This window comes from Cupressus sempervirens, chromosome 3, assembly GCF_028749045.1.
Source record: "Cupressus sempervirens isolate cs-2001-9-10 chromosome 3, ASM2874904v1, whole genome shotgun sequence".
In the NCBI taxonomy this organism is placed as follows: Eukaryota; Viridiplantae; Streptophyta; class Pinopsida; order Cupressales; family Cupressaceae; genus Cupressus; species Cupressus sempervirens.
In genome coordinates this window covers 312,793,940-312,807,017 of record NC_143120.1, presented here as the reverse complement: position 1 = coordinate 312,807,017, position 13,078 = coordinate 312,793,940, and the positions used below count along the sequence as shown (strand labels likewise).

Below are 13,078 nucleotides of genomic sequence, written 5' to 3'. Positions count from 1 at the left end.
CATTTTGTTGGAGATGTCGGGGTTGTGGTGTAGAAAGAAATAGTTCTTATTATTGTATGATAGATCATTTTTGTGGATACATTATGTTGAAAATGGTAGCTGCGATAGAGATCTTTATCTCTGGAAATATGAACGTTATTATCGTTATTGTCATCTTTAGCTGAAAAGGATACTTAAAGTTTAATTTGTAATATTATAAATGTAAATGACATGTGTCATTCACATGCATTGAGGCATGAATATTTGAAGAGTCATATTTAATTATAGGAGTTATGAGAAACTCAAGAGATCTTCGGTTAGAATATGAAGTCTCTTCTATTGTTATATATTCGCATCAAGCGATAAGCATTGTACACTTGAACTTTTATTATCAATAAAGATATATTTTGTTGTGTGGCTGAGTTTTTCCGTTCATTCTCGAAGGGTTTTCCCAGGATTTTTTGGTGTTCTTTGCTTCAGTTTTCTCTTTCTTATTGCTGGTTATTATTTTCACTGATTTCTGGGCTTCAGTTTCAACACATTAGAGGAGTCAAGAAATGCCTTGGCAAAAAAGGTGCCCCGATACCAAATGAAACCGCGTTAAAATACATATTGAAGAGCACAAGGCAGTAGAAGAGAGAGAAGGATGTGGGGCAGTCGAATGCAATAGCAATAAAAGTAAGAAAAGAGCAAACAGAATGCAAGCCCCCCAGATGTTATGGTGCAAGACCACTCGTTTTTTAGTACCACAGTTGACACTAAGACTAAATCTGTTCCCCTTAGACACAAAAGAAAGGGACCACTAGAAATTGCTTTTCAAAATAAGAGTCGGGAAATTGTTGACATTAAGGTGGGAAGATGCTTGTATTAAAATGGGCTGTCATTTAATGTTGTTTGCTCACCGTTTTGGAAGCACATGTTGAGGACTGCTAATGAAGCTCCAAGAGGGTATTATGGCACCAAATTTGAGAAAGTATGCACCACCATGTTGGATCAAGAGGTCTAGCTGATTGAAGATCAATTAAAGCCCACAAAGGACTCATGGGTTGAGACAGGGGTGACAATTTGTTTAGATGGGTGGAAGGATTCTAAGAACTGTCCCTTGATCGATGTCCTTGCGGTGTCCAATAAAGGGGCAATTCTTATGAAAGTAGTGATTGTGAGACCCAAGTAAAAGATGGGCCTTTAATTGGTAATATCCTAATTGAGACCATTGAACAAGTGGGTGCTAGAAACGTTGTCCAAGTCATAATGGACAACACAAAGAGTTGTAGAGCTACTAGTTTGTTGGTTGAAGAGTGATATCAGCATATCTTTTGGACACCTTGAGTGGTCCATTCACTCAATCTTATGCTACAAAAGACTGGGAACCAAATTGAGTGGTTCAAAATAGTGTATGAAGTGGCTGAGGACATCTAGATGTTTGTCACAATCAACCATACGACTCAATCCCTTTTCAAAACCTACTCGAAATTGGAGCTACTGAAGGTAAATGAGCTTGAACTCAAGTTAGTAATTTAATTATTAATATTTGACAATTTCTGAGATGGGGACGACAGGGGAGAGCGAGATGGGTTTCTGGGATAGCAAATTTTTTTGCTGATTTTGGGGATGAGGGAGGGATGGCAAATGGGGACGACTATATAACAATAGAGAAAATAAGAATATATAGAGAAATTTAAAATATTTATATGAAAACATGGATAAAACATGTACTTATACATAATAGAACCTTAGAATATAAGAATTAGCAGAATTCATAAGCTAAATTTGTGTTACTATAGTCAAAGTCTAACTTGTTCTAGAAGTTAAAGTCAAAGTCTCCTAGGTGTCCCCAAGTTTGCAAGACATTTCTGAGATGGGGATAGCTGAAAATTTATTAGGGACGCGTTCCCGGGTAAAAGTGATATAATCGTCTTGAGAGGACTTGTGCAAGTGAAAGAGGCACTTCAAGGTATGGTAATCATCCACAATTGGATTGTATGGAAGCAAAAGAACACTGATAGGGAAAAGAAATAAAGTAAAGGTTATTAACTGACTAATGGTGGGAATGTGTGGAATATCTTCTTAAGTTGTCGAGCCCATTATGAGCATGCTTAGGTACACTGACATGGATAGGCCTTGCCTTGTAGAGATCTATGATGGCATAGAGTCAATGCTTGAGGAAATCAAGCAAATGATAAATGACAAGGAGCAAGATCCGCAAGAGACCTTCAAACAATTGCAAGCAACTATTGTCAAAAGATGGAACAAAATGACCAATCCACTACATTTGCTTGCTTGTGCCTTGAAGGCCAAATACTATAGCTCTCAATATTGTAATCTACCAGGAAGGTTGCCACCCTATAGAGATATAGAAGTGTCTAATGGGTACCAAGCATCATTTAGAAGACTCTTTCTTGATATATGAGATATGTAATCACGAATGAGTTCATATAGTTTGTGAATGCTAGAGCTCCAAGTAATGATGCTCTTCGTTATCGATTCAGGAAGGATGCTCATAGTTGGTGGTACCTCGATGGCCAAAGATTCCAAACATTGCAGCCCCTTGCAATCAAAGTTATATCACATGTAAGTTTTATTTAAAAATATTAGCTCACTTTATCTTCAAAAGAATCATGACTAGAAAGTAATTTTCAAATTTTTATAAGATTGAATTAATTTTTTTTTAATTGTTTACTGTGTGTTGTCTTCATAGGTTGCTAGTTCTTCTGCATCAGAAAGAAATTAGAGCACCTATTCTTTCATCTACTTGGTGAAGCGCAATAGGTTTCTATAAAAAAGAGCAAAGAACCTGGTATTTGTGCATTACAACTTGCGCCTTCTTCACACAAGAGTAATGAATACAAAATGGAGACAAAGAAGTGGGGGATGTAGGTGTAGAGGTTGCGGACTTGGATGCTTCCACTGCTCGGCTTACACTAGATGATTTTGATGACTTTGATGCCAATATCATTGTTGCTGCTGCTGCTGATCCAATTGGCCTTAGCTCAACTAATACCAGAGAAGAAGAAGAAGAAGAAGAAGATGAAGAAGATGAATATGAAGATTGAAGAACTTAAAATATTAATAGATTTTTATTTCATTAGTTAAATACTAATTGTGAAACAATTATACTTGAACTTTATGCTATGATTTGTTTTGAATCTTTTGAATCTTTGATGTTGAACTTGTTATTTGAACTATATGATGGTATGACCACTATGATTACAAGTTTATGGTGTTTTTGTTGTTTAAATGTGTTCATGCTATGTTGCATTCTAATTTTAACTCATGCTTCATAAATACATATCTATCTATCTATCTATCTATCTATAGAATTTTTACATGTTTTTGTACTAACAAACCCAATCCCCTTTCCAAAATTTTGACGAACTTGTGAACCGGTTCTCAAACTTGGAACTTGGAATCGAATTCGACTCAAACTAGTAACTTAGCCAAATCTTATCCAACCAATCAATGATAAAAAAATTCGAAAGGAATTTCAAAACATCTAGAGTAGCAAAAATATAGTGCTACCTCTAAGCCTAATTTTCTTGCTCTATTGCAAGGGGCATCTTCTTATTAGGTCTAACGACGAAATTAGGGGAAGACGATATCTTACCTCAACTGCTTACTTTGGTTGGACACTAGACCCTTCTACTTCGTAGCGGATGAATTTGGCTCATTTTGGGATTCCATGGCCCCCTTCCATAGCGTGTTTGAAGGATCTTGGTCCACTATTGCCCTTGTTTTGTCCATCGACATAATTGCTCTTTGATCCTTGAGACATTGGGTTTGTTTCATCAAGGGAGGAGCAAGCCACCTTTTGGAGAGAAGAGTTTTGTTGTGCTTTACCATCTTGCTTTGAATGCATATGACATTTATCCCTAGGCAACACCAACCCCATCGGCTTGTGAGAAGAAACAAATGCTGACAGGTAGGCTCTCATCATATTTATATTCCAAAATTGTTTAAATGATTGCATACATACATACATACATACATGCATGCATGCATGCATACATTCCTATATATATATATATATATATATATATATATATATAGAATTACCAGTCCAGATGTTAACTTATAAGCATATAAGACTAACCTTTAATCCACATATATTCGATGAACTTAAGACTCATACCTTACAGGTCAATGCTGACTGTAGTGTTTTATTAATGCTGATTATTACTTGTATGTTCTTCGTTCTTTTCTCCCTTCCAATTCATTTGTAAGTGAAAGAGACCCAGATACTTGTAAGACCGTCAATGTTGATCAATACTTCCTTTTATCCCATCCGCTACCACTTTCATGTGTTGGGAGGGTATTTCTTATACTCCTTTTCATTAAGAGCGTTAGTGCTGATCAAAACTTCCTTTTATCCTCCACTCTTATCAGATATTTCCACGAGGAGTTTGTGGAATGACTGGTAGAGAGGTTTGCTAGGAAAGATCCTGAGTCTTATTTTGGAGAGCTAGCACAGCTTAGACAGACTGGTAGTTTGGAGACTTTCGTTAGTGAGTTTCAATGCATTTCAGTGATGTTATATGACATTTTAGAGAGGATGTGTGTGATGCTCTCTGTTGAGGGATTGGCTGAGCCTCTTAGAGGTTGGGTTAAATCCCATCATCCTCCTATCTTGTAGGAAGCTATGAAGAAGGAAATGAATTTAGAAATGTCCACTCCACGGAATAGGTTTCCCTCTAAACCATCCACTTCAAATAAGGACAGCAAGACAACCCCAAAGAAAGTTGAAAATTCTGATTCAAAGAGACCTATGACAGCCCCTTTAGATCAAGAAACACTTAATGATCTAAGGAGGAAAAGACTTTTTGTTTATTGTAGAGGTCCATATGATGAAAATCATGGTTGCCCTTTGAAGCCTCAAGGTAAAAATAGGCTTATGGAATGGTTTTATGATGATGAGCCAAGTTCTGATTTTTTGGAACAGCCAGCTCAACATGAGCAAGAAACCCATGAAGGGGCTGTTAATAGTGAAGAGGTTGTTGATGATTCCAATCTTAAGGTAGTGTAGCTTTCTAGAATGAGAAAGGAAGGATCTTTCAGGTTGCGAGATCTCTTAGTAGGGCAGCGAGTTATTCCATTATTAGATACAAGTGCCACTCATAATTTTATTGATTAGCTATTGGTATCCAAGAAAGGCGTTCAGACTGAAGAGTTCGAAGGTATTAGAGTTAAGGTGGCTGATGGCTACACATGTAAGTGTAACAGGATGATTTCTGAGCTTTTCACGAGGCTAAATAATTATGAATTTAAGACAGTTTTTTATGTTGCTGATATTGGAGGTACTGATGTGGTTCTTAGGATGAGCATACTGTAAGGACTGCCTAACATACTGTTTGTCATCAAAACAAACATGTGCATACTTATCCAGCTAGTTTATTCCAGCCACTTCCCATTCTTGAGAGGAAGTGGGAATGTTTTTTAATGGACTTCATTGTGGGCTTGCCAATAGCGCAAGGCAAAGATTACATATTTGTAGTGGTGGATCGCATTACCAAATACAGGCATTTGTTTCCTATGACCACCACATTTTCAGCAGTACAGGTAGCTGAGTTGTTCTTCAGGGAGATTTTCAGACGGTATGGTTTACCCTAGAGTATTGTTAGTGGCTGAGATAGTCATTTCAAGAATTGCTTCTGACAGGAGTTGGTCAGATTGTGTGGGACGAAGTTAACTCCAAACACTTTTTAACACCCTTAGACTAATGGCCTGATTGAGATTGTTAATAAATGGGTGGAAGACTATCTACGAAATTATGTGTTAGTGCAATAACGAGCTCGAGTGAAGTGTATACATTTATGTGAGTATTGCTATAATTCCACTCGTCATATGTCTATTTAGGTGACTCCTTTCAGAGCCCTGCACGGGTATGATCCTGCGAGCTTAATGGATTTGTTGTTCAATGACAGTAGGGTGCCCAATGCAGGTGATATATTGTGGGATAGTCAGGATATCATGAGGACTCTGAAAGAAAATATTCAAAGGGAATCAATGAAGAATTGCTCACTTTTTTTCAGGTTGGTGATATGGTATATTTGATGTTGTAGCCTTATAGACAATCATCTATCGGGAAGAGTGGAGCTGAAAAGCTTAAGCCTCGTTGTTATGTTCCCTTCTATGTTAAATAGACGACTAGGTGAGGTTGCTTATGAGCTTGATTTACTAGTGGATAACAAAGTGCATAGTGTGTTCCATGTATCATGCCTCAAGAAGGTTTTAGGTAGTCATGTTTTCCCATCTCCTATTTTTCCACCCATGGATGAGGAGGGAAAGTTGGAGTTGTTTTTTTAGGCAGCAAGTCATTAAGGAGTTTTTAGTGAAGTGGCATGCTTTACCTGTTGAAGATGCCACTTGGGAGTCAAAGGATATTCTTCAACATCCAGGATTATGATTGCTCGAGGACAAACAATCTTGGGGAGGGAGGACTATGATGTCCCCTTTTTGGCAGGCTTCAAGAGCATAGTTATGCTAGCTCATCATTGCGACCCCTGTGAGCTAATGCTTTGATTTGAGGGTCTCAAGTAGTCGACTTACTATTTATAATAAGTTAGAAGGGCTAGTCTCCATTTTTAACAGTGCACTTGGGAGATGCTTTGGTCAGGCTATTTCTGCATTTGGAGGGATACATGACATTTTCTTGAGCTAGGAGAATAATGAAAGTTATTAATCAAGTCATACTTAATTAATTAACTTTAAGCCTAAGTCAAGTTTATTATTAAAAAGGTACATAAGTTTTTTATATTTCAAAATTGAAATGTGCAATCAAAAACAAAGTTTTTATTTAAGTGAAAAGTGTGTGGAAGAAGCTACTCGCCATTGGTGTAAAGGAGCTTTCTTGGCTCCATTTATTACAAAAGCAAGCCTTTAGACATGGATCGATTCATCTTATTGCATATGTATTTTGTGAGTTTGAAGGCTTTCAAGGGTTTAAGGAGTTGTTGCTGAAGGGATTGTGAATTCCTTTCAGATACTTTGCACTCTGAGTTGGTCATTTATGCCAATGAATTTTGTTATAGCTACAACTGTGATTAGCAAGGTTTGGTGGGATGTCTGTGCAAGAAAGTATTCTAAAAATGCTGCAATTGATCTGGTATATGGATGGCTAGAAGGACTGGTTTAAATTCTGCATTCTAGGGGCCGAGTTTTATGTTCTTACAACAGCCATGTTGGGAAGGAAACACCCTATCATAGACGTGCTGGGTTTTTGAAGGCTTGGTAAACTGATAGTAAGGCTGGGTGCAAAGTAGAGGGCTCAAACTCGATCGTTTCGGCCATGTGATTCATACCAGCAGCCACATCAACAACTGGTCTGCATTTGGGCTACAACAGACTATTCTGAAGATGTCAACACCATTATTTAGTATCACCAGGTTCCATAAAATTCTGAATTATTTGCGTTGCATTCAGAACTGTAAATATTTGCATATTTCTTTACATTGAATAAAGTTAATTTGCAAGTTGGAATTGCTTTCAATTTCTATGCATTGTTTCATTTCAAGTTCTGAAAAAGTAAAAAATCATATATTCCAAAAACCAATTTTTTTGGCAAAACAATCAATTTCAGAAAAAGCATATCAGAATTCTTCGGCATAAGAGTTAGGCTCTTTGCAGTCCACGACCCTGCAGCACTTCAAGCTAGTGGTTTCTGATTTTATTTCCATAAATGTGTAGTATACACCTACAAATGAGATGCTTATCACATCCTTCTCACTTACCTCATAGGAATTAACATTCAGATAGTGTAATCTAGTTACTGGTATAATGGGAGATCAGGAAAGCTTCTGACGCAATGCAGAACTAGAATGAACTTAAAGAAGGTTTTTCACTTTTCTGATGCCTGGTTTGTGGCATTTAATTGAATAGGTGAAGTCACATTTGCTCGAGCTACTATCGTATGTTGTCTTAAATTATTAACAATAACAGTTCAACAAGCTGGTAGTAACTTGAATTCTACCGATTGAATGAATAAATTGCTAACCAAAGAGTGGACATGGCGAGTCATTTTTTAGCATTTTTGTCACTGTTGTGCACGGTTTGGAAAGATTATACCTTTTTAAAATCCATTCAGTAACTATAATATACAACATCATGGTTTGTTCCCTTTACTACGTGCATGATTTCTTTTGAAGTCATCTCAGATGGAAACAACATGAAGATTGTTGATCATTTTCCCCCTCTTCTTGCTGTAGATCGAAACCAGTTTTTTTCTGTTAACCAAAGGTAGGTATATAAACTCTCAATATACTCTTCTTTTCTGGTGTAGTCTCTCATAAAATATAGCATCTATGGTTTTTTATTGTCAAGACTTTGTTGGACCTTTGACAATGGGCCATCAAGGGTTGATAGGTTCTTGTGCCTTCTGCCAAAAATAAGTAGACCCATTGCCAATGATAAAATTAAGGCATCTCATCATATTCAATGTTGCTATTATGTGGATGGTTCCTCCATCTCTCCCAGTCATTAGGTGCCTGGAAGTTCCAACCTCATTAAGTTATTGATCTGCTTCCAATAAGGGATCACTCTTTACAAATGAACATGCAAAATATTTTCAGACAAAGAAGCAGCTATAAAACTGCTCTACTCCTATAAATTGTCTGGGACATTGAATGGGTCACAACAAATTGCTATATTGTTTTTGATTTAGTCACCACCATTGAATAAGGTTCGACTTGCCAAATCTCTATGCATTATGTTAAGATATTCAGTCATTTACATTCCTACTAACATTATTTTTAGTACAATCCTTGTACGGAACACATTGTGGAATGTTTAAAACGTGAAATGAGCCCCAACTGTGGCAGCATTTGCATTTGATGGAAGTGCTATATATAATTTTGTTAGGAGCCGATGGCAAGTGAGTCCAAGTAAGAAAACCATTAGCAAATAGGTAAAAAAGGCATTATAGTCTCGGAACTATTGGAGGTTCAAATACTATGTCACCACCTGCCAAAGCACTTTCACATCACAATCCTGTGAATTTATGTTTCCTAATGACCACTTCTGGACCTACCTTCACATGTAGCTACCAGCCTAGGGTGTTTAGTCTTGCAATCCAACCGCATTCCTTTATAATTGTTCGTACAGTTTATGTTGGATTGGGAAAGGAGATTGACTATCAAAGACATGGGTCTCATGCCTTTGATTTCATTGATTTCTTCCTTTTACTCCTTGTACGGGTCCTACGAGTAGGGGGTGGTGAGAGCAGCCAGAAAAGATAAAGTTCAAACCCACTGTGAGTCGCAGAACAGTATTTTATCTACTTGAACCAACCTTCAGTCTGGAGGACACAGTTTCTACCATCCCACCAAATGAAGATGCAGATATTAAGACCTTTTACATGAATGCTGAAATTGTGATTACTAACCGGTTGCCTCCTAAGTAATTAAAAATTGCTACGAAATTGAATCTTAGTAATGTAATGAAGCTGTACTAAAATCCTGGCTATATAGCTGTTGACAACATGGTTTCATTATTCCAGGTATCAGAAATTGAAGAAAAATCCATTGAATGAAAGCAGCAGTTTTAATATGGATCAGAACAAAGCTCCTGCAAGATATGTAATTCTGGAAGATATGGATGATGATGACGGGACCGAATCTGAAGTTTTTCACGTGTGATTAATATGGTATTACTGCACATGGCAAATGTGCTTTTTCTTTGCATTTTAGAGTGGCTCATGTGTATCTAATATGTATGATGTCTGATATTTTTTTAATCTTGTTATTCTGGCATGCTCGGCTTTTTTATATGATTAATTTGAATGCCAATTTGCGTGATCAGTTCTTGAAGGACTCAAAACAGAAAATTTTGTGGCCACGCTGTTGATAGAATGGGTTCTTAAGCAGAGTACCTGATCTGTATATTAGTCGGTAAGTGGGTTTAATCTCTGGAGCTTTTTTTGGATTAAGCTGTGTATTCCTTTATTTACTTATGTTTCACGTCGAATCAAAGATTAGATTCGTCATTAGGAAAACAAAACGTAATACTTCGGAAGTCGAGCATTTCTTTATTTTTATAAACTTTTGCATTAGCAAGTAGGTACCGACCTTATATAATACGGCCTTCTGTTGTGTTGCCAGGACACTGTCATCTGTATTTATTGATAGATACACCTCGTATGGAATGCATTGAAATTGCAAAACTGCCAAATCACGAATAAAGTACCAAAAACTTAATGCCTTTTTCCGATTCCTGTAGCTATTACCTGAAGCGGCAAGCAAAGGTGGCAAATTTTAATTTTTTCCCCTTGAATTTGTGCATAATGGCATTGAAAGTGTCTTTTTTCTTGGTCATTGTTTTTCATCTAGATGACTTAGCCCAAATCCCACTCTGGAAAATCACATGTATTTCTGAAGCTTCTTTCGTCCAGTCACAATTCTGAGAAGTGAGACCAACAGATGCACAGATGCATCATAATGCATCAATGTTGGTTCAAGGGAAGAGGGGCCCATTTCCCTTCCCCATTTAGTTAATTATCAATGTAAATGTGTATTTCAAAACTGTTTAATACTAATTCCATAGCAGTTCAGTCTTCAGCAAGTGCACTTGCGGAAACACTGCATGTAAGATTTTTTCATACGAGTGGATGAGGATTTGAAGATCCATCTTTTTTTGAAATGCTAGCACGAGGAATGAAAATTCGAATTGTCAAATGAACTCGTGTGCTGTTAAATTTTTTTGCTGGAAATTGTAATGAAAGAACTGCAATATGATGCGCGTGCCTTTAAAATTGAAGAAGTATACGAATGCATTCTTGAGATATAATCGCTTCAGGCCACATCAGGAATTTTTCTACTATGATTTATGTTTAGTCCCAAATAAGAAGGAAGAATTTTAACAAAAATAAGTTTTCTATCATTTTAATAGGATTTTTTCATCTTCATCTCTGAATATTATTAATTTATTTCCAACAAGAAGAGAACATTTTCATCTTCTATCTCTGAATATTTCTAATAAGAAGAGAACATCCTCTGAGTGCTTGAAACATGTTTATTTAGCATCAAAATATAACTGGCAGTTCGGTAAATGTATGCTTTTATAATATTTTTAATGCACTTACATGTAAACATACCTAGCAGTCGTAGCCGTGGTTACCAAGTTCCGAAATCCAGACTAGTCTAGATTAGGGAATATTCTTTATGCGACTGCAGACAAAGTTTGAGAACTCCGAAAAAATTATATTCTGTGAACACTTCAGAAGATTTATCTTTGACGTTAAGGTAAGGAGGTGGCTAGAATGTGGATATGCACAGAACTCATAGTTTGTAAAGGATAATTTCTCTTTCCCGAATTCACTTATGAATTGATTTGGTAAATCAACAGAACTGTATGAATACATGGTTTGTGGACAAAATATAGGGTAATTATAGATGAATGTGTTTCACTAATTAAATCTTGGAACTAGTAATATCACAATTAAACTTATTGCGAAAAATTGTGAAAAATCAAACTATTGCAGTCACTGATTATTAATCTCCTATCACAAATGATTATTCAACTGCTGAAAATAAATTCTCAGCTAATATCGAAGAATAACACAACTGCAACTTCACTTATAAAATACGGAAAGAAATGCGCAACACAATGAACACAATATTTTCGGACAAATTGTCCCTGGAAAAACCCCTAAGGGAAAACCAGTTCTACAGATGAGAAATTATATTAAACTTCAGCAAATCAAGAGATACAAAATTCCTTGCCTCACACTGGCAGAACTCCGACAACCTCCTAATTTCTCCCGCTGATATTTCTCACTGCTATCCCTGCGCTAACACTGCGCCCTTGCTAACACTGCAAGACTGTTTGCTAACACTACAAACTGCTTCACAAAAGCTTCTTCTCTTTTTGCTCTCCAAATGCCCCCTAGACCTCTTTTTATACTACTCTCGTTGGTAAACCAACGACCGAGATTAAATCAAACCAACAGCTGAGATTAAGACAACTCGACAGCCAATAATAGAATTGGTTGCAAGGTGTCCAAAAGGGAATCTCTAAAATTAGTAAATAATAACCATTTACTAATTTTTGGCAAGTGGACAAACAGCTGTCCAAACCACCCATAAATACAACCGCTATTCATAGATAAGGATGAACAGCTGTCCAAGCTACCCATAAATAGTGCTGCTATTTCCGGGTCAAAAATAACAGCTGTCCAACTAACAATAATTAACACTCCCTCTTAGCGAGGAAGCTATTCTACATGACACCCATCTTATCTCTGAAGAAGATAAATTTGGCCTTTCCCAAAGCCTTCGTCAGAATGTCTGCTACCTGCTCATCTGTAGGTATGTATTGTAGTCGAACAACTCCCCTTTGTACACAATCTCTGATGAAGTGATATCTGATATCTATATGTTTAGACCTATCATGAAACATTGGATTTTCAGACAACTTGATGCAACTCTGATTGTCACAATGTATCACAGTAGTCTCAACCTTCTGACCAAACAAGGCTACGAACAACTTTCGAAGCCATATAGCTTCACATGTCGCCATGCTAGCTGCTATGTATTCTGCTTCTGCTGAACTTAGAGCCACAGACTTCTGCTTCCTGCTGAACCAAGATACAACTCCTGATCCCAAGTTGAAACAACACCCTGAAGTGCTCTTTTTGTCTGTTGTACTTCCTGCCCAATCTGCGTCAGTATAGCCTATCAACCTGATACCTTCACCTCGAACATATCTGATCCCATACTCGACTGTACCACACAAGTAACGTAACACATGCTTAGCCGCTATCCAATGCATTCTCTTTGGTTCAACCATGAACTGACTAAGAGAGTTTACTGCAAATGCTATATCTGGTCTAGTGTTGACCAAATACATAAGCGAACCAATCAACTGTCTATATAAAGTGGGATCTACATCTTTCTCCTTAGATGTATCTACCTTCCTCCAATTCGTGATCATGGGTGTAGACATGGCTTTGCAATCCTCCATTCCGAATTTTTTCAAGATTTCAATGCAATATTTCCCTTGACCAAGGAAAATCTCCCCATCTGTCTGCCACACTTCCATGCCTAGAAAGTAGTGCATAAGTCCTAAATCCTTCATCTCGAACTCTTCTGCAAGGTTCCTCTTGCAATCCACT

The 13,078-nt window shown here is 37.1% G+C and overlaps 1 protein-coding gene across 3 annotated transcripts in view; it reads left to right on the top strand.

Annotated features, from left to right (window-relative positions):
• LOC149566238 (Nucleotide/sugar transporter family protein) overlaps window positions 1-10,717 on the top strand; it is a 162,149-nt gene extending 151,432 nt beyond the window's left edge. For all 3 annotated transcript variants that reach the window (XM_089819654.1, XM_089819655.1, XM_089819656.1), the window contains 3 exons: window positions 9,467-9,613; window positions 9,769-9,857; window positions 10,068-10,717. In XM_089819654.1, the coding sequence (XP_089675780.1) occupies window positions 9,467-9,605 (139 nt within the window). In that variant the 3' untranslated portion in view covers window positions 9,606-9,613; window positions 9,769-9,857; window positions 10,068-10,717. The remainder of the gene's footprint in view (window positions 1-9,466; window positions 9,614-9,768; window positions 9,858-10,067) is intronic.
• The last annotated feature ends 2,361 nt before the right edge of the window (window positions 10,718-13,078 follow it).